Source organism: Takifugu flavidus, chromosome 20, assembly GCF_003711565.1.
Source record: "Takifugu flavidus isolate HTHZ2018 chromosome 20, ASM371156v2, whole genome shotgun sequence".
Classification (NCBI taxonomy): domain Eukaryota; kingdom Metazoa; phylum Chordata; class Actinopteri; order Tetraodontiformes; family Tetraodontidae; genus Takifugu; species Takifugu flavidus.
In genome coordinates, this window is record NC_079539.1 from 3,358,956 (window position 1) to 3,376,556 (window position 17,601).

The window sequence follows — 17,601 nt, forward strand, 5'->3', positions numbered from 1 at the left end:
TTTGATCTGAGAAATTCAAAGGCAGTTTTATGATTTAATTTTCCCTGCTGATTTCCATGTCTTCTGCAATACGCTGAGAGCATCCTCCATATCTTTTTCTTCTGTACTTTCTCCTCCATGTTCCCTTCTTTCTGCTAATACACACACATACAGTATTTGCCCTCTCCATCACACACACAAACACACACACATAAACACACAGAGTAACACATCGCCCTAGCTGTGTCTCCTCCTGCTCCACAGATTGAGACGACACACAGTGTAGGGGCCTGTGACCTTCATGGTGGCTCAGATCTGCGACTGGCACTGATTTCTGATTTAGTGTCGATCCGCCGCGCTTGTCAGGGGCTGCGAGGTGCTTTCCATGCGGTAATAGAAAAGCTCAAGGGCAGCTGGTGAAAGGAGGAGGGTTAGGGAGAGGGATTGGTTGAGGTGGAGTGAATGGATTTTAGATTTGGGGATTGGATGATGCTCTGTTTAACTGTCTGTCAGATGTCTGAGTAAATAGGTCAAATAGAAGACTCCAAACAATGTACGTGTTCAAATACAAAAAGGAACAGTCATGCTTACAAGCACGGCCAGGTTGCACCATAGAAACAGTGATATCTGGATCTCAAAACTATAGTGTCAATAACTCTAACATGCTTATGTAGTGCAGTACAAGGGTGGGCCAGAATCACTGGTTTAAGAGGTAAAACTCCTGGCATCAACCCACATGATGAACGGAACCATATAACCCCAATATTCCGATTTTTAAAATAATTAATCCATACAAAATGGTCAATGTCTTGCCATGTCACCTAATTTAGTGACAGATTATGATACGCAGCATATATCTGGAAGATAATGGAAGGTATGAACGCTGACCAAGGAAGTGCTCTCAAGCTTGTCACTTTGATTTGACACGTGTGTGACTGTAATCCTGCTGTGTTTCAGTCATCACGCGTTAATTATCACCCTCCACCCATCACACACATACCAGGATGGGTGTGTGCTGAGTGGAGAGACTCTTGTTGATCAATACAAACCAAAGAAGTAAACTATACCCTTCTGCCAGCTCCCTTTAGCTCTGCACTTCCATTCTGTCTCCCCGATTGTCTTTCTGTCTCTCTCCATCAGCGCTGCCCCTCCTCCCTCATTCCGTGACCCACTAATGTTCTGTTCATTTTCACTTATGAATAGATAATGGGCTAAAATCAAATCTCTTCATTTGCATGTAATACAATTAAGACCTTTTCAAACAATGACAAATGGAAGGAACAGCAAGATGTCAATCAGTTTCATCAGAGTGAGAGAAAAAGCTCTTGATTTTAACGAAAATTGATAAAAACTTCAGCGGGGATCTTCTCCCCACCATCTGGCCCGACAACCACCTGGATTATGGACATAAAACCACCAAATGCGTCTCAGTTTCTCTACTTTCCCATGATTTCCCAAGACCCAAGATGGCAGACGTGTCAGCGTGTCTGTGATCTCCTGGTCAGGTTGCATTTCATTTAGTGGCTGAAAAGATCAAATTTCCTACAAAATAAAAGTTCTAAATTTCTTCAACAACAATCATTTGTATTTGAAATCACATAAATTGTATATAAACATATAAAACTAGAGATATAGCAACAGAGATAACAATTATTATAGTACACCACTTTACTGATGGAGAGAGAAAGAAAAATACATATAGATAGAAAATGATTAGAATTCATAGATTGTGTTTCCTGTCGCTATGCTAATTAGCATTACAGCTATAAACGGTGACCTTTTCAAGTAACCGTTTTGATTTTTGATACAGTAACTAATAAACATGCACAAAATAAAGATGTGAGATCACACACACACACACACACACACACACACACACACACACACACACCTCAGAGAGGAAAATTAATGAGCTCTCATTCATAATCCAGGATAGAGAGAGCCATATTCACCCTTGGATGGTTTATTGACTGATTTCATTTATTTGTGTGGGATAAATAGGAGGTAAACATTGGCTCGCTTTCACATTTTCCACGACACACTCGCTGCACAGCATTCTGGGAGAAATGATCCCACCAGCAGCAGGGTCACTGATTGGCTACCTCGTCAGTGTGTGACAAATTACCCAATGAGAAACAGGTTACCCATTTCCACAAACTAATTAACCTGGGTGATAGTGAAACAAATTATTACATTTATGTAATATTATTTCACATCTGTCTCCAGACTACAGAAATCTCTATCCTTCTGCCTCCCCGGCTGTGATCACGCCATCTTTGTGCTTCTGAACTCGACAGGAGATCGATGAAATTAAACCCAGTTTAAATAAAAAGTGACCAGTTTATTTTTTTAACCCTATAAAGCCGTTTGTATCATATTTGATACAAAAAAAATGTCATAAACAAAATCAAAAAAAAAATGGGATTTTGTTAAAAGGTTCAATAAACATCTCATTTCCAAAAAATTAGAATTTTCTGGCTGTTTTTTGATGTGTCAGGCTTTAAAGGGTTTTAAAATAAGTCGCATTTACTGTATGGATGTATTCTCTAATGAACATTTTTGAGGATTGCTGATTATGTTATCTCACAATCAGGTGGTCTTAAATCTTCCAGATATGTAAATATCTCTTTGCTGAGTAGTCTTTCGACTGGACGCTCCCTGTTAAGGTTTAAACAATCAAGCCAAAGGCACCGCAGTGTTTATTTTGATAATATGATGTTCTTTAAGCTGGAACGAGGAGCCTGCACTCAGGAGATTAGTCAGGCTTTGAGTGTTTGTGATTAATCAATATGCTTGAATTTGACCTCTTATTGGCGCCTGAGCTGTTTTTGAAACAGTGAAGAAAAAGCAGAGCAACTTAAGGTTTTAGTACGTAGTCAAGCAACCCTGGCACGTGGTCCTCCAAAGTTCCAGATACGCTTATTTATTGAATTATTTACAGAAAACTGACTTATTTATTCTCTTGAGGACCACAACCCTGACTGATAAACACTGATAATAAATCACTTTGAGCCATATGTTCCTCAGGGTTCCACCATCTTTGCTTTGGAAATCATCCTCCACTGACTGCTGGGGTCACCTGACCTCCTTATCCGGTGATGATGTCATGACCTGCTGTGTGAGTGGGATTTGCAGCTGGAGGTCAGACAGTAAGAGTCAATACAGCGATGAAGAATTGAGTTGAATTTGTGCAAAAAAGTGCAAAAATTTCTTTCTTGGTCATTATTTTGGTCAGGTCTCCCTCAATTGGTTGAGATAAAACCAAAATATTGTTTATATTTATACATTTGAGACAAAAAAAAACGTGGTTTGGGCAGGACTGGAGTAAGGAGGAAAGAGGGTGAATGATTTTTATTTGATCATTTACATTTAATTGATATAAACATGGCCATGAAATAAAATGTTCAAACATTTAGAAAGTCATATTTGATCAGAAGCACAGACATAATTTTTGAAATAATTTATCACAAAATGACCAAATGGGAACAAGTGTTTCCGCTACACAAAACAGCCTATATAACAGATTATAGTAATGTCGATTTCCACGTCTTTATTTCTAGTTTGTCCCTTTTTTGCCTTAGACAGCACATGCAGTCGAGTCATCTTCAGTCCTGCCCAGTCTCCTTTTCTTCTTATGATTTTTTTTTTCAAAAACTGTTGAGTCCAGCTGTCCTGTCCCTGCACGTCTGTGCGTCCCCTTGGTCCCTCAGAGGTGCCCGCTGTGCCGCAGGCGCGGAAGGAACTCAGTACGTCAAAGTATCCACAGGTTTGTCTGGGAAAACCATCAGTCAATGAGCAAAAGTCACTGCGAAGCCCTGCAAACGCAATGAGGGCGCAGTGGAGGAATAAATAAACAAATAAATAAATAGAGAACAAACCAATAAGTTAGTTTAAATATACAAATAAATAGTTGCCATAAGCGTCATGCGAAATAATAAATAAATAGCGTCACGCAGAATCGGTCCTACGCAGGCCTCCTCTGTTGGTCAAGTATCCTGGTTCCTCCCCGCGCACCAGTGGACTGAATGAAGAACTGAATACGCGTGAAAGAAAAGTTCTAAGTGAAACTCATGGATACTGTGTGCTCGAGCGCTTTGCGGCGCAGCGAGGCGATGCTTGTCCCTCTCCAGGCGTCACTGTCCGGGGAACTACACAGCTGAGGCGAGCCGGTCACGTTGGTCGGGCCCGATAAGGACGCAGGAACCATCCCAGGGAACGTGGGTTGGTAGAGGTGTGACTGGAGCCCGGAACCGTTTGAAGACATGTTGGATAGACCCATGGAGTTCGGCGGGGGCCCGGCGCCGAGGCTGCACTGAGACAAGGACTGAGCCATGGCCTGCTGGCGGCCGAGCGCGGGCGGCAGCTGCAGCTGAGACACGCCGGGCATCCCCGCCGTGGCCCAGCGGGTGTCGTTGGCATGGAATGAGCAGAGGCTGTCGCCCATGGCCGCCGCTGCAGCCGCCGCGGAGGGGAACTGAGGCAGGCCGTGGTGTGTGGGCAGCAGAGTCCCCGGCGCTCGGAAGACATTAGTGGTCTTCTTGCGCTTCTTCCATTTGGCGCGTCGGTTCTGAAACCAGACCTGCGGAGAGACAGGTGATGAGCTTTAGGAGGAGAGGGTAATACAAGTCTGCATGGCCACGACCATGTTGTCAGAGCTGTAATAAAAAGGTTATGGTATCGTATAGGATCGTCATAATACTGTTAACCTGCTACAGCAAGTCAGGGCCGGAGTCAATCACACAATCATCTTTGTTCACTAACGTCTTTTTATCCGCGCGTAAAGGTGAAAAAAGACAGTGGAGATTAAACAAATGCACGGAAGATACTGTTATTTAATAATTAGTTTTATTATTTTTTCACTGAATGAAATCAAATTATTTTCCGTCTCTGTGGTAAATATCTACGGACCAATATTTATTATCAGTCTACTGGATTGAAAAGCAAACAACATATATACATACATTATTTACAAGCTCTGTGTTATTTATTTATTTCTATATTATTGCTATTTTTGGAGAAAATGTTTTCATATTTGGAAGAACGCACGTAGTCAGATAATAAAGATAATCGCCGGTGACGAACAGGGTTTTATTTCAGGAGTCCTTGAGCCTCAATAGCTTTGCGTGTAAACGGGACGTCTGTGATTAATGTGAAGATTTGCCTGAGAAAGTGAGGCTCGGTAATAAGAACGAGACAATCTCTCTCTCTCTCTCTCGTTCCCTCCGCCTAGCCAGCCGTGAAATCCGGCCTGAAATGCATTACACTTCAAAAGAAAGAAAAGCCAATTTCTCATTCCCTTTAAAAAGACAGAGTGCGCTCTCAGCATTAAGACGTGGAGGGAAGTGACAGGCCCATCGCTAAGCGCAACCCCGACCTGCTTCTTATTTCAGCTCTGCCATAAAAGCAGATGAGCCTCATTTCACTAATTCCTATTTTATGGAAATCGTACAGGGGCCATAGAAACGGAACTGACTCACGCGCTAATAATAAAGATTATTGTGATGTTATTTCACATCTGAGGAGGTTCCGTTGTATTGGCTGTTGGAAGATCATATAAATTATATTTTGGATTTGTATAAGAATGTGATGAGCTTCATAAAGGAGAATTACAGAGCAGAGGATTTAGTCAAGCTGGTCCACATAATTCAGGTTAACCAGCTGGTATTTAGTCGGTTTTATCTAAAGCTATTAAAGGAGTGTAATAAAACTGCAATCATCATCATCATCACCATCATCATCATCATCATTATCATCATCATCATCATCATCATCATCATCATCTACCCCTTATGGATCCATTATGGGATGGCACAAAAATGTGCCATCAGTGAGAGGATGTAACTTCCTCAATAATAATAATAATAATAATAATAATAATAATAATAATAATAATAATAATAATAATAATAATTGCTATTGTAATTATAGTAACGATAATAATCGCAATATCTGCGGACCTAAAATAAATAAGTAGAAATACAATTTAACGCGTAAGCCCTATATATTGCTGATTTTTAACGAAAATATCCAGACCTAGTGTATAGATGTAGCATATTGATTGAGTGTAAATAAAATATAGAAAATGATAAGTTTTCCAAAGTAAAGCTTCGTTAATTGAAGTCGGTAAATTTAATATGTATTTTTTGAATATCGCTGTTTACATTTTGCGCAATTTTAACTATTTACAAAGTTATTCAAACGGTCTGGTTTTTGTTTCTTTAAATTAAGGAATTTACGAAAAATATGGCAATTACAAAGAATATTTTTTTTACCCCGAAATAAATCATTTTTTAAAATTGTTGTGCTTTTAAAAAGAATTGCTTTATTTTACTGACTGACTCATTGTTTCTTGTTTCAGTGTTTTGGTTTTCTTTATCTCCTATTTTCCACAGTCATTTGTCATTTTCACGGTGATATTTTGGCGTAAAAAGCAGCAGTCTCAGGTGGTTGACGGTGCTCCTGTCTTCCTACCTGCACTCTGGACTCCGTCAGGCCGATCCTCAGCGCCAGCTCCTCCCGCATGAAGATGTCCGGGTAGTGCGTCTTGGCGAAGCTCCTCTCCAGCTCGTTGAGCTGCGCCGGGGTGAAGCGGGTCCGGTGCCGCTTCTGTTTTTGTGTCTGCTGTGCTCCGGACTGATTTGGGTTGTTGTTCTGCTGCTGATGCTGCTGCTGCTGCTTCTCTTGCTCTTTGTTATTGACTTGCACCGCGTTGGATCCGCCGCCGCTGCTTATATCTTCTCCCGGGAGCATCGTGGCCCCTTCCACACCATCCGAGCCCGGGCCGAGCTCCCCCGAATGTCCCGGGTCAGGTCCGCCCCCACCGAGTCTGCACTTCAGAGCCTCCCTGTGACCCAGCAGCTCCGCCGCGGCATCCTTCATCCCTGCACAGAGAGCCACATCTGGTGAGATTTGTACAGAAAACACTTGAGCTACAGGGAGGCAAAAACGAGAGGTTAGAGGCAAATATGACACTTGAAATCCACACATGCAGCGTCAATCAACCAAACGACATTTTCCTGCAGCAGAAATACTTGAGAGATGCATGCATTACACTGCAATTTAAACAGGCAAATGCAGGAATTTTAAAAAAGCGACTGCAGCAGAAGAGGGACAGCATGCACATGACAATCTGCTCCTTAAATACTCTATTTAATCCGAACGTAACAGAAAATTGTTCAATCAAATTATGCAGTAATGTAATAATAATAATTACTTTCCCAATGAATTAAGCCACTTTAGTTCAATTCTAGTCGCATTAAATAATATAAGAAGCAAATTGACAACATTCAAAACGTAATTTGAGATTAGAAGTGTCTCCATCTTACAGTAGAGTTGAAGACCGGAGTTTGGTGATGATAACTCACCGAGGCGAGCATCCAGGAGGTCGGCGTGAGATAGCATTGCGCACCGCTCCAGGGCGAAGTGCTATTCCAAAAAAACCCTCTATGACTTTAACCTATTTAAGAAATATATATATCCTAAATGAAAGCAAATTCGGCTTGTGGTTAAAGGGAGGTTCGTTGCATTATAATGTAGTTTAGAGAAATGGGGAGGCGCTTAACGACGGAATGAACCCATGAGCTCCTGCAAAAGAGGACCAATCAGAGTTGAAGCCCGAGGTTTGTCAGCCTCAGCAGCCCCTCCGCCCGCACCTCCAGTCTCTTACACTCTTACATTCACAAGTTCATTCCTCCTCATTCCCGTAATTGGCTTTGATTTCTCCCCCAAATTACATCCAATAAAATCACCTGATTTAATATGTATGTGAAACTTGGAGCCGTTCAAGAAATCTTGGATCACCACGATATTTGTTTAATTGTGCGTGTTGCTCTGCAAAAAAAAAAAAAAATCCACTGTGGCTAAAGCACATGGCTTCTGTAGATCTATTCTGAAACGCATGGAATATGAAGTATTTAATGTGAAATTGCATTTATTATCATTACTCTGTGATAAGCACGAGCGAGCGTCTCCTTGATTTTCCAGCCAACCAAAAAACAAACTTTGAATTAGCCTCTACACGGGCTCATTTTCAAGGCCATTAAGATTTTATGTAATTGGTGGCGAATCCATGCACCTTTATTGGAGGGGAAAAATCAAAGATCAGTATAAATTAGAGGTAATTTACTAGTGTTTGGGCGCAACTGTCAGAAAGGGAGGGACCTGCTTTAAATGATGTGTGAGCGGATTAATTCGGCGGAAAGTGGAGTTTAACACGAGCTGTAATGGCGATTACTTCCCTTTCACAAAGGGACAGCTGAATAACGTGACGCCTGAGCAAATATCCTTGAGGAGAAAGGTTTATTTCCCAACTTTTCCTCATCTGTGTAGAATTAAGGAGACGTGGAGAGAAAACGTTCTTTGATGTTACTTACAATGGCCGTCAATTAGCACATCGGGATTTTCTTTTAATTTGCTGTCTTCTAAAATATTTAATGGCCCTCACAAAAAGAAAGGGGGAAAAAAGAAAGAAAATCAGCCTTCAGGCAGATGTCGGGATGTTCTGGAGCCGGTTTGTTTATCATCTGCTGAAAAGTGGCACAAAGGATGCGTCCGAGCGTGAACCCAGGGCACGTTTCGGCTCTGCAGTCGCCTCATGCTCGTCTTTTATTCGTCTGCAATCTGGAGAAACCAGAGACCGAGCGACAGACAGACAGCGCGGGTAGGACGCACGGCTGGATGGAGCCTGCTCCGGGCGCACCGGTGGCTGTGGAAATGTCTCAGCGATGAAACGCGCTCCTTTTTTAAGAGGAAAAGACATCAAGATGCACTTCACTTGGAGATACTTCTCCCTATTTTTACTGGATTTAAGGTAGAAATTAAGGGATTGAGAACCGAAACAAAGCGTAGATCCTTTATTTTTTATTTTTCCTTTATTTTCCACACCTGCAGACATTTCATATTCTAATAGCAGGTTCTTACGCTTTTAATGTGTTTTTAAGGATAATTCAGAATCATCACATGTCCACATGATGGATAGGCGTTTAATTTTACGACATTTCGAGCGCGGTGCTTTTATAGCTGCGCAAACACAGCTGAACGACTGCGTTGGTGGCGGCAGGTCTTTTTTTTTTTTTTTTTTTTTTAGAGAGAGCGGGGAGACACACATGTTAAAAAGCATATTTATAGCCGGCAGGAGCAGCAAAACTACAATAATAATGAGAACAAACTTCTCGATTTGTATATTTTTTCTCGATTTTTGATCTAAATATGCGCTAATTTTATTTTTTCTTTCAGTTCAAACATGCATTACTATCTATCTATCTATCTATCTATCTATCTATCTATCTATCTATCTATCTATCTATCTGGTTAACAGTTATTTGCGTAAATTTGCGTAATTCAAAGGCACCTTTTCTCTGCGCCTGTGGGTGCGTGTGCGTGTGTGTGCGCGCGTGTTTTGATGAGCTGACCAAGAGTGAGCTGCAGACTCCACTAACACGCTGGCATCAATCTTCTCCACATACAGGACTAAATAAAAATAGACAAACAAACAAAGCGCAAGGTAATGCGGTGCATCTGAGTGGAAAGTAGACATTTTCACGCCTTGTGAAGATAGAAAGTGGCTTTTAATACAAATAAAAAAAACCAGAAAGTATAATGGGCTCGTACTGGAAACCCTGCATACGTCCAGGGGAGGATCAGAGGTGTGTTTGTTGGGGACGGTAACACAGCGGGAGGCTGCCTGGGCTCCCTGCGTCAAACATCTATAGGCCCTATTTTGTTCCCTCCCCATTCCTCCGCCTGGTACACGTTGAGCAACTGGGGAACAAGAATCGATTTTCCAGGCTTCGGTTTAAATAAATGAAATCATTGTATGATGTAGTTGATCTACATTAGCCTTAAGTTTTGAAAAGAGACCCAGTTGTAACCAGAAAATCAACATGCAATGTACCAATCAGAAGCTCGGTCAGGTGAGCGCACCTTGACGGAGGAAGGAAGCCAGCGAAGCTTCACTCTTTTGGAAGTTGTTTCTTTGATTGGGTCGGTTGGGTTTTAATTGTTAAAAGTTTGGGAATCAGCTCAACATAACCCTCCTACGATTTATAATTCACGATTATTTTTAGTGATGATAGATCAGATGTTTTTTGCGCGCTCAAGGGACTATTTTGTTGCGCTGGTCCTCATAATACAGCCAAAAATTGATAATGAATCTAACAATTGCAGCGAGATTCCAGGACGAAATTATAGGCAGCTTGTCGATGTGGCAGCTGGTAATAGTTTAACAGTCTAGAGAGAATTTTCTGTTCATTCAGTTGAACCTGAAAGCTGAAGAGGGGAAAATGTGAAGAGTTAACTGCAATAACTTCGTCGTGCCAGAAAAGGGCGAGAAACTGTATTTGTATGGATTTTAAATCTCTAAATTTTGTTTGCTGCTGTCACATTGTCATTTCATTTCACCCATGACTGCAGAACCGAAGCTGTTACTCCCTTATTTCTGCAATGATCGAACTTTTTAAATGGAAAAAGTCAGACTACAAAAAAAGGAATGCCGTGATTTATTTTCATAGTGCGAAGCCTGAATTCCTGCTGGCTGCTGAGAGCAGTCAGCGCGGGTCCTGACGGCGACACCAACCCAGATGGAGCGGCCCTGTCGCAGCATCTCATGCCTCAATTAGCGCCAATGCCCTCTGTACGGACTCGATTAGGCCGTGATTTATCCGAAAGAAATATAATTATACCTCCAAATAAAATAATCAGCATTGAGGAGCGATTTCCTTAACGAGATGGAGCGGGGTAGATGCCACGGAGCAGCAGCGCCTCATTAGGGCGGTAATGAGACTTTGGGGTGATCCCGATAATTATCGAAATGTGTAGAATAAGGATCAAGTCAAATGTAACCTTAATTTGTCTGGCAATTGAGTTCATTTGTCAGTATGACTATTCAGGAAGGGCTGCCTCGCCCCTGCAACAAGGTGTGCTTATTTCCAGCCGTTTGGATAATAAAAGCTGCGGCACAGTCAGCAGGCAGGGACATTTCACCTTTCACGGATTCGTCATCTGACCGACAGGTTTTCATCAGAGAGGGGGCTGCAATCCGTTTACCGGCCCCTAACAGGAACAACAAACTTCACACTGACCACCATCTTGAGTCAGCCATCATTTTTATTAACCATTGGGTTAGTATTAAAGCTCTTCTGTGAGCAGGGAGGAGTAAATGCCACAGTGATTACTGGGTGTTTGGCTCACATTTGCAAATATTAGATGTTAGGTTAATTTGTGTCCTGGCATGTAAGAACTGAATCAGAGCAGATTTCCCAAAGGCATAATCGGGTCCTAAAAAACGGGACCTCCGGTCAGTCATCACTGTTGATAATGGAAATGCTTCCAAAGGACCAGTGCAGAAGTTCAGACGTTAGCTGAACAAGTTCCGAAAGTAAAACATTTCCATCAAAAACAGAACTTGGGCTGATTCAGTTGGCATATAATAATAATAACTACAATTAAAAAGCAGAATCTGGCAAAAGGAATGATATAACACTTAGGTGAATCTTTATGTGCGAGCACTAAAGAGTCTGGAATCACATGACGGATTTCAGGGAATCCAAGATGTTCTTAGCCTCTTTGTACTCTTCAGACTCGTTCAAGTCCTCTTCTGTTTCCTGGAAAAACAAAAATAGCCAGAGCTGTCATTGGAGAGTCATTTTAAGGGAAAGAATTTAATTCCCAACATTAAAAACACACTGACAGAAGCATCTCAGATGTTACATCACAAAATGTGTCAGTATCATAATCATGGTCGTCGTCTTTAACCTGAGGGTTGGACAGAGGGGTAACGTGACATTTTGGTGCCCATGTCCTTAAATATATAAATATATATATGGAATTGTTTTTCACAAAGGTGCAAGAGACATTGAACATGCTGTTCCTTTTCTTATGTAACCAGTGTGGAGGGCTTGTGTGTACATTATCAGGAGCATTCCATGTTTTGGATGGATGTTACTCACTAATATCTGAACCAGAGCGCTGTGCGCTGTGACCAGACGCCGATGGGAGTCATGGATCATCATTTTGGACTCCTGCAGGACCTCCATCTGAAATCACATAGAGACCACATCAGTGTCAGCACACCGTCTGGCACAGTTTTTAATTCTTATTTAACATTACAATATAGAACGTCGACCCATTCAGTGTTTCTCAGCAGCAACGGCGACATGCAGGCGGTCCCAAACCACCGTTTTACTGAGGTTGACACCTCCCAATAAGTCCGTGCTTTGAAACAATGTTAGCGGTATCGATCGGGCAGAGGCTCGGACAGCGGGGAACCACCGTGATCAGGCCCCACGCCTGGGTAAATGAAGTAACCCTGGGTGGAGGGCACAGCGAGTGTGGGTGTGAAGGAGGGATTTCTGGGCAGTGTTAAAGCCTGGGAAGGTAGCACGGCCGTGGCTGATGTGGAATTCCCCTGTGCAGCTGGCACCCCAACGAGCAGAGAGGGCTTGGCTAATGCCGTCAGACACACACTCGTGCTTCCTCAGCTCACCCTGGGAAGCCACAACACGCCTTTCGCCTGCACTTTCCACAGCGGTGCTCTCCAACAGACGAATTCATACCTGACACGGTAAAAGGTGGATGGCAGCAGGCTAGTCCGAGTTTGGTGTCATTTACATGTGACAAGGTGAGGCGGACTAAGCAAAAGAGTGTCGAAACACGGTAAAGTCATGGTGCCCTCCGAGTGGAATGATCCCATCAGCACCGGATAAAGAAGACGCTTACAGTGTATTGATTCCATTAAAAGAAAAACCTGTAATCCATCGCATCTCAGACCCGTCATCTCTGACCATAATCCCCCTGGCCTTCCACAACTCCTCATTTAACTCCAGCTCAGCCCGAGCCCACGGTGTTAGAATGAACAGACAAAACAAAACACACCCAGAATATCAATGTGGACGGGAAACATAATCACAAACGGCATCGGCAAAGAGGTCTGAGATGTCGGGAGATGTATCTGTGACATGGGGATGTGGAGAATTACGAGGTTTATCCACCCCTGCTTTCTTAATCCTCTGCAGATCTGTTTAAAGCATTCTTTCTGAATTACTCCATCAAAGGGCATCAAACTGCATGAAAACCACACGCAGAAAGTCATGATGGGAGATGTAGGCACAGATGACACCAAATTTTAAGCTTTTGTCAGTCAATTACCAAACTCCTCTCAGCGAACATGATCTGATTACATCTGAAATAGGCAAATTACTAAATCTCGAACGATTCCCCTGAAAACTCAACTCTTCATTATCCCAGTGGAGCGGCCTTATTAAATAAACGAGGGCCTGCTAATATTAGCACAATGAAATTCACTTCCTATCAGCCGAGAAGGAAATCTTTCTATAAACGACCGCAGAGAGCCAAGAGTATTCCAGATTAGCGTGTACCTGTTTTTTGATGACATATTCGTCTCCCGCCTCCGCTTTCATGCGCTCGATCTTCTCCTCTTGCTCCTTTGCCTCGGTTTTGTACGTGCTCTCCTCTTTAGCCAGCCTGCGCTCGACAACGGGGAGAAGACGGATCGTGGTTAACGGCAGCGACAAACACAAACCTGAATGCACAGCTTCCCGCATGCAGGCCGAAAAAAAAGAAAAAAGAGAACGGCTGTGATGGTCACCTCCGTTCCCAGACTAGGCCATCTATCCTCATTCTTTCTAATGTTTCACCGACTGAGGGGACGTGGTGAGATCATCTCCCACAGGATGGAAAGACACGAACCTCAATAACAACCAGCAAACACATCATTCCTCCTCACTGGTGCTTCACACACACAAAAAAAAGCAGTCACCCAGGCACTTGGCCTTGAATCCCACATGAAAATGTCACACCGTCCTGCAAAGTTGTGTATTTTTTCTGATTTTGGCTGGGCAGTTGTTAGCAGTGATCTCTCATATAGAATGCATAAATAATGAGTATTATGGATAAGCAACAAACTGTCTATTCATCACATTTAAATTCTTGGTGAACAATATCACATCAGGCATCATAAATGCAGATAATGTTACAACTTTTATGGAATATCTGCACTAATGATCTGACTCCTTTATCCCAAACAAACACACAAATGAGTCCACACACTACTAGTCCTTTTTAAAGGATTAATTGATCATCAATTTAGTCCCTAATTTGGACCAAGCCAGGTGGTAAATGGGCCTCTTTTCCTTGATTGTTAGTGAAAATGGGCTTGAGTACATTGATAAATTTTGATTATTTATCAATTACGGGCCAAATGGAACTAAATCTATTAAACAGATTCTGACCCTGATTGGCATAATGAAGTTTAAAATACGGCTATTGATAATGATTCCCCCAACTAATAGTCTTTTTCCGGCTGCGCTTGCTTGTCGAAATGACAACACAAATTTAATTTTTCATAAAATCAGCTCTGTGTGTGTAAGTGAGTGATCCTTCATTAATCAGTCGCATTACTGGAGACCCTTCCCTCCGTGCTGCGCTGCTCCTCGCTTAACCATGGAAGCCAACAGCACTCTGTCATATTTTACATCAATTACTTCTCATTCTAATGTGCGTCCATCAAGAGGCTTTTAAGCAGGCGCCAGTGCCACGGCAGCTCCTGCCTTTAACTCTGATGCAGAGTGAGAGATGTCACCTGCTCACAGTCAGAGGCGATGCAGAGGCTGAGGAACGATGGCGGAGGGAAGGCTGGACTCATTTAAATAAAACTGAAGGACAGTCTAATAACAAAATGTCCATTTCTCCCCTTCCAGTTCTGATGTTAATTTCTTATTTCTCCAGACTTGCAGAGCTGTGTGAATTGGGGTGGGGTCGTGGCTGGTTTTAAATAGACCTGCCACCTCAGCCTTAATGGAAAAAGCAGTTCTCTGGAAAATAGGAGAAAAAAAAGGGAATTAGAGTCAGCCGTCACACATTGGGCCGCCTCCTCCAGCACTGTATTTTTGAGCCGCGCTGTAGTCGGTGCAGGGACCAGAATGACAAAGGCAAATTACTGTTGTCACTTTATTAAGGGCATCCGCCTCGCTAGGGCAGGAAAAGCCACTGACTGGAATGCGCAAAAGCCACTGGAAATAGGCTTGGCTGAAAGAGAAGGCAGGTTCCCACTAAATTCCAATATATGAAAGTAAAGAGAGAGTGAACAAGGAAAGTAAAAAGGGACTGAATGGGACACGGGATTATAAAAGAAAACCCAATGACAGTCTGCAGATTTCAACAAAACCATCTCAATCTATTATTATTTACCCACAGGATGTAACATCTAACACCATGTATTTATTAATTCAACCCTTGAACACATTAGAACAGTTAATGTCACACTGTTTGATAAAGTGCAGCCATTGTATCATGTGTATTTTGTGACATTATCCTCCACGGGAACTCTAGCCGCCATCATTACCACCTCAGGGAGTCTTATCAATCTGACCCTCATCAAAACACGATCAATAGCAAATTACACTACCCCCAATGACAGCAAGGAATTAGATGTCTGCTTCATCGACGGGTCTCACAACCCATCAAACAGACCCTCCTTTCCACTACACCTCATAATATCCCTATTTTCCATTTCGGCATCGTATATCAGGCCAATCCCCGCAGCCTTGACATGGATGATCAGTATGAATGATCCTACACCACAAACACGTTTGTGTAGATTTCATAAAAATCCTGAGCCCAGCTATCGTTACATTCTTCAGAGGGGAAAAATGTGAATGGATTGGGACTGGCGATCCCTCAGCGCTGCAAACACATTTTTAAAAATGATTTTATAAAGACAGTTTAACACAGGTCTCACATTTTTAAAGCTACATTGCTTCTAATAACAGCAGCTTGTATCCACTGATCAATATGAAAATATTAGTAGTATTAATAAAGTTATTAATTGCTTATTTCTATGCACAATCCTGCAAAAAAGGACTCAATTCAACAGTATGTCATATTATGCTGAGTATCTAACACAAATTTAATAAACCTCGCAGACATTTACGGTCAGCACAGTATCATGTGACCCATCACGACACTGAAGGAAACACTTGTAATAAAACTCCAATGTCATTTTGGCCCAGGCCATGGTGACAACGCGATATTTTATACATGGCAGACAGTAAATGAAGTCCATCACATAAGCAATTTGATATTTGTGTCAGACTACGCAGTATAATAAAAACAACACCGTGTGCTGTTACATTTTATTACTAAAAGCCTTAGTGTCCCAACATTATGGCATTCACTTATGGTTTTAAAACCTCAAAGAATGCGATCATTAAGATCAGATTAATAACAGAAACAACATGAAGACGTAATTTCATTGAGAGAGCATGATTATGCAGCAACCTCCCCACCAATTTAATTGATTTCAATAAAAAGATGTATTGGCTTTAACAATTTTAATCCGCTACACAGTGTGTGCAACTTTAGCTCACAAAAACGACCATTAGACCATTAGATACATAACAGGCAGTTTTGTATCTGTGCAGTAGAAGATAATAGCATTAGCATTATGACAGTGAAGCTAACATCACTAATACTATCGATGTACTAACCTAAAAATATTTACAGTATATCGTTCATGCCAAGAGGACACTCGATTTATGTGTTATTACATAAGGGGGTGAAGTAAACAAGCTGCAGGGAACTAGCAAACCAAAAACAAAGGAAAGAGGAGCAATCAATGGGCATAGGCCTCAACAACATCACCGGGCTAAAGTTATTCCTCGCTGGAAAACGTTCCCCTTTAGAGCTAGTAGCCAGCTAGCAGCTTTATTTTAACGTAGATGACTTAACACAAATAACGATTAAATGAGGCCTGCCTTACCTCTTAACGATTCCAGTTTTAATTTTGATTTGCCGTAATCTTTGTTCTGCCATTGTTGGAAATTGTAGATTTATGTTCGCTGTTGCTAATGCTATGTAGCTTAGCCGTGTGTGCGTGTGTTTGGATGTGGATCAATGAGCCCAGCCCTGACGAGTTGCTCCCAGACAAATCGATCAGTTTGAAGCAATCGAATGCAGATCGACACGATGTGTTAGTGATGTGAAACGATACCGGCTTCAGTTCTAGCCTTGACGAAGAAAAACCAAATAAAAAAATAGACTAAAACAATAAAGTAACGTGGGGGATCTGTTTTAATCCTTTTTTTAAAAATAACACTATAGGATCTGAGCTGTAATTCGTTTTATCCATTTATTGCATATATTAATAGAGGAATCGACAATCACTTACAAATACTAGTAGTATATTGGTGATATTTGTGTCGTTTAATCCTGTTATATTTTTCTTATGGCTGATCTTAAAAAAATTAACATACAGAAAAAAATCTACATAAAGTAAATAATATCCAAAAAATCATTATGATTCTGATCCTCCTCCTATAGCATGAGGGACATGTCTCAGTTACTCCAACATCAGATGTTGCAATCAAGTTTCCTAAACTATCTTTTCACATATTCATGATATTGGTAAAGTTTTATGTACCCTGATAACCTTCATAATCTTTGTAATTGTATATTGCTGTCGTGTGACATCTTTACTTGGAAAAAAAGACATGTCCAAACACATAATACTCAGTCACATCTATATTGTTATCATGTGAACACTCTGAGAACAGGTCCTTTACCAACAGTTTCATGGCAAAATGGAATCAGTGTAAATGTCTGGTTCCA

General features: G+C 41.7%; 2 protein-coding genes across 3 annotated transcripts; both read right to left on the reverse strand.

Annotated features, from left to right (window-relative positions):
• Window positions 1-3,304: 3,304 nt before the first annotated feature.
• On the reverse strand, window positions 3,305-7,518 carry otpa (orthopedia homeobox a). 2 transcript variants are annotated; one of them, XM_057019558.1, is made up of 3 exons: window positions 7,305-7,518; window positions 6,451-6,860; window positions 3,305-4,558 (listed from the first exon to the last, which is right to left on the reverse strand). In XM_057019558.1, the coding sequence occupies exons 1-3, from the start codon at window positions 7,378-7,380 to the stop codon at window positions 4,037-4,039; spliced, it is 1,008 nt and encodes a 335-aa protein (XP_056875538.1). In that variant the 5' UTR covers window positions 7,381-7,518; the 3' UTR covers window positions 3,305-4,036. The 2 variants fall into 2 exon arrangements, with proteins under 2 accessions (XP_056875538.1, XP_056875539.1); XM_057019559.1 differs by having other exon boundaries at window positions 7,344-7,514.
• A 3,546-nt stretch (window positions 7,519-11,064) lies between these two features.
• On the reverse strand, window positions 11,065-16,947 carry tbca (tubulin cofactor a). Its single transcript, XM_057019262.1, has 4 exons — window positions 16,754-16,947; window positions 13,353-13,458; window positions 11,925-12,011; window positions 11,065-11,579 (listed from the first exon to the last, which is right to left on the reverse strand). Exons 1-4 carry the CDS (start codon window positions 16,804-16,806, stop codon window positions 11,499-11,501), a joined length of 327 nt encoding a protein of 108 aa, XP_056875242.1. The 5' UTR covers window positions 16,807-16,947; the 3' UTR covers window positions 11,065-11,498.
• Between the last annotated feature and the right edge of the window lie 654 nt (window positions 16,948-17,601).

Excerpts from the sequence above, each read along its gene's own strand:
- otpa (XM_057019558.1), bottom strand. The coding sequence starts at position 7,380 with ATGCTATCTCACGCCGACCTCCTGGATGCTCGCCTCGGTGAGTTATCA. Across the intron at positions 6,861-7,304 it reads CTCCGGTCTTCAACTCTACT|GGATGAAGGATGCCGCGGCG; the intron begins GTAAGATGGAGA and ends CTCTCTGTGCAG. Across the intron at positions 4,559-6,450 it reads TGACGGAGTCCAGAGTGCAG|GTCTGGTTTCAGAACCGACG; the intron begins GTAGGAAGACAG and ends GTCTCTCCGCAG.
- tbca (XM_057019262.1), bottom strand. The coding sequence starts at position 16,806 with ATGGCAGAACAAAGATTACGGCAAATCAAAATTAAAACTGGAATCGTT. Across the intron at positions 13,459-16,753 it reads AAAACTGGAATCGTTAAGAG|GCTGGCTAAAGAGGAGAGCA; the intron begins GTAAGGCAGGCC and ends TGTCGAGCGCAG. Across the intron at positions 11,580-11,924 it reads GCGCTCTGGTTCAGATATTA|GAAACAGAAGAGGACTTGAA; the intron begins GTGAGTAACATC and ends TTGTTTTTCCAG.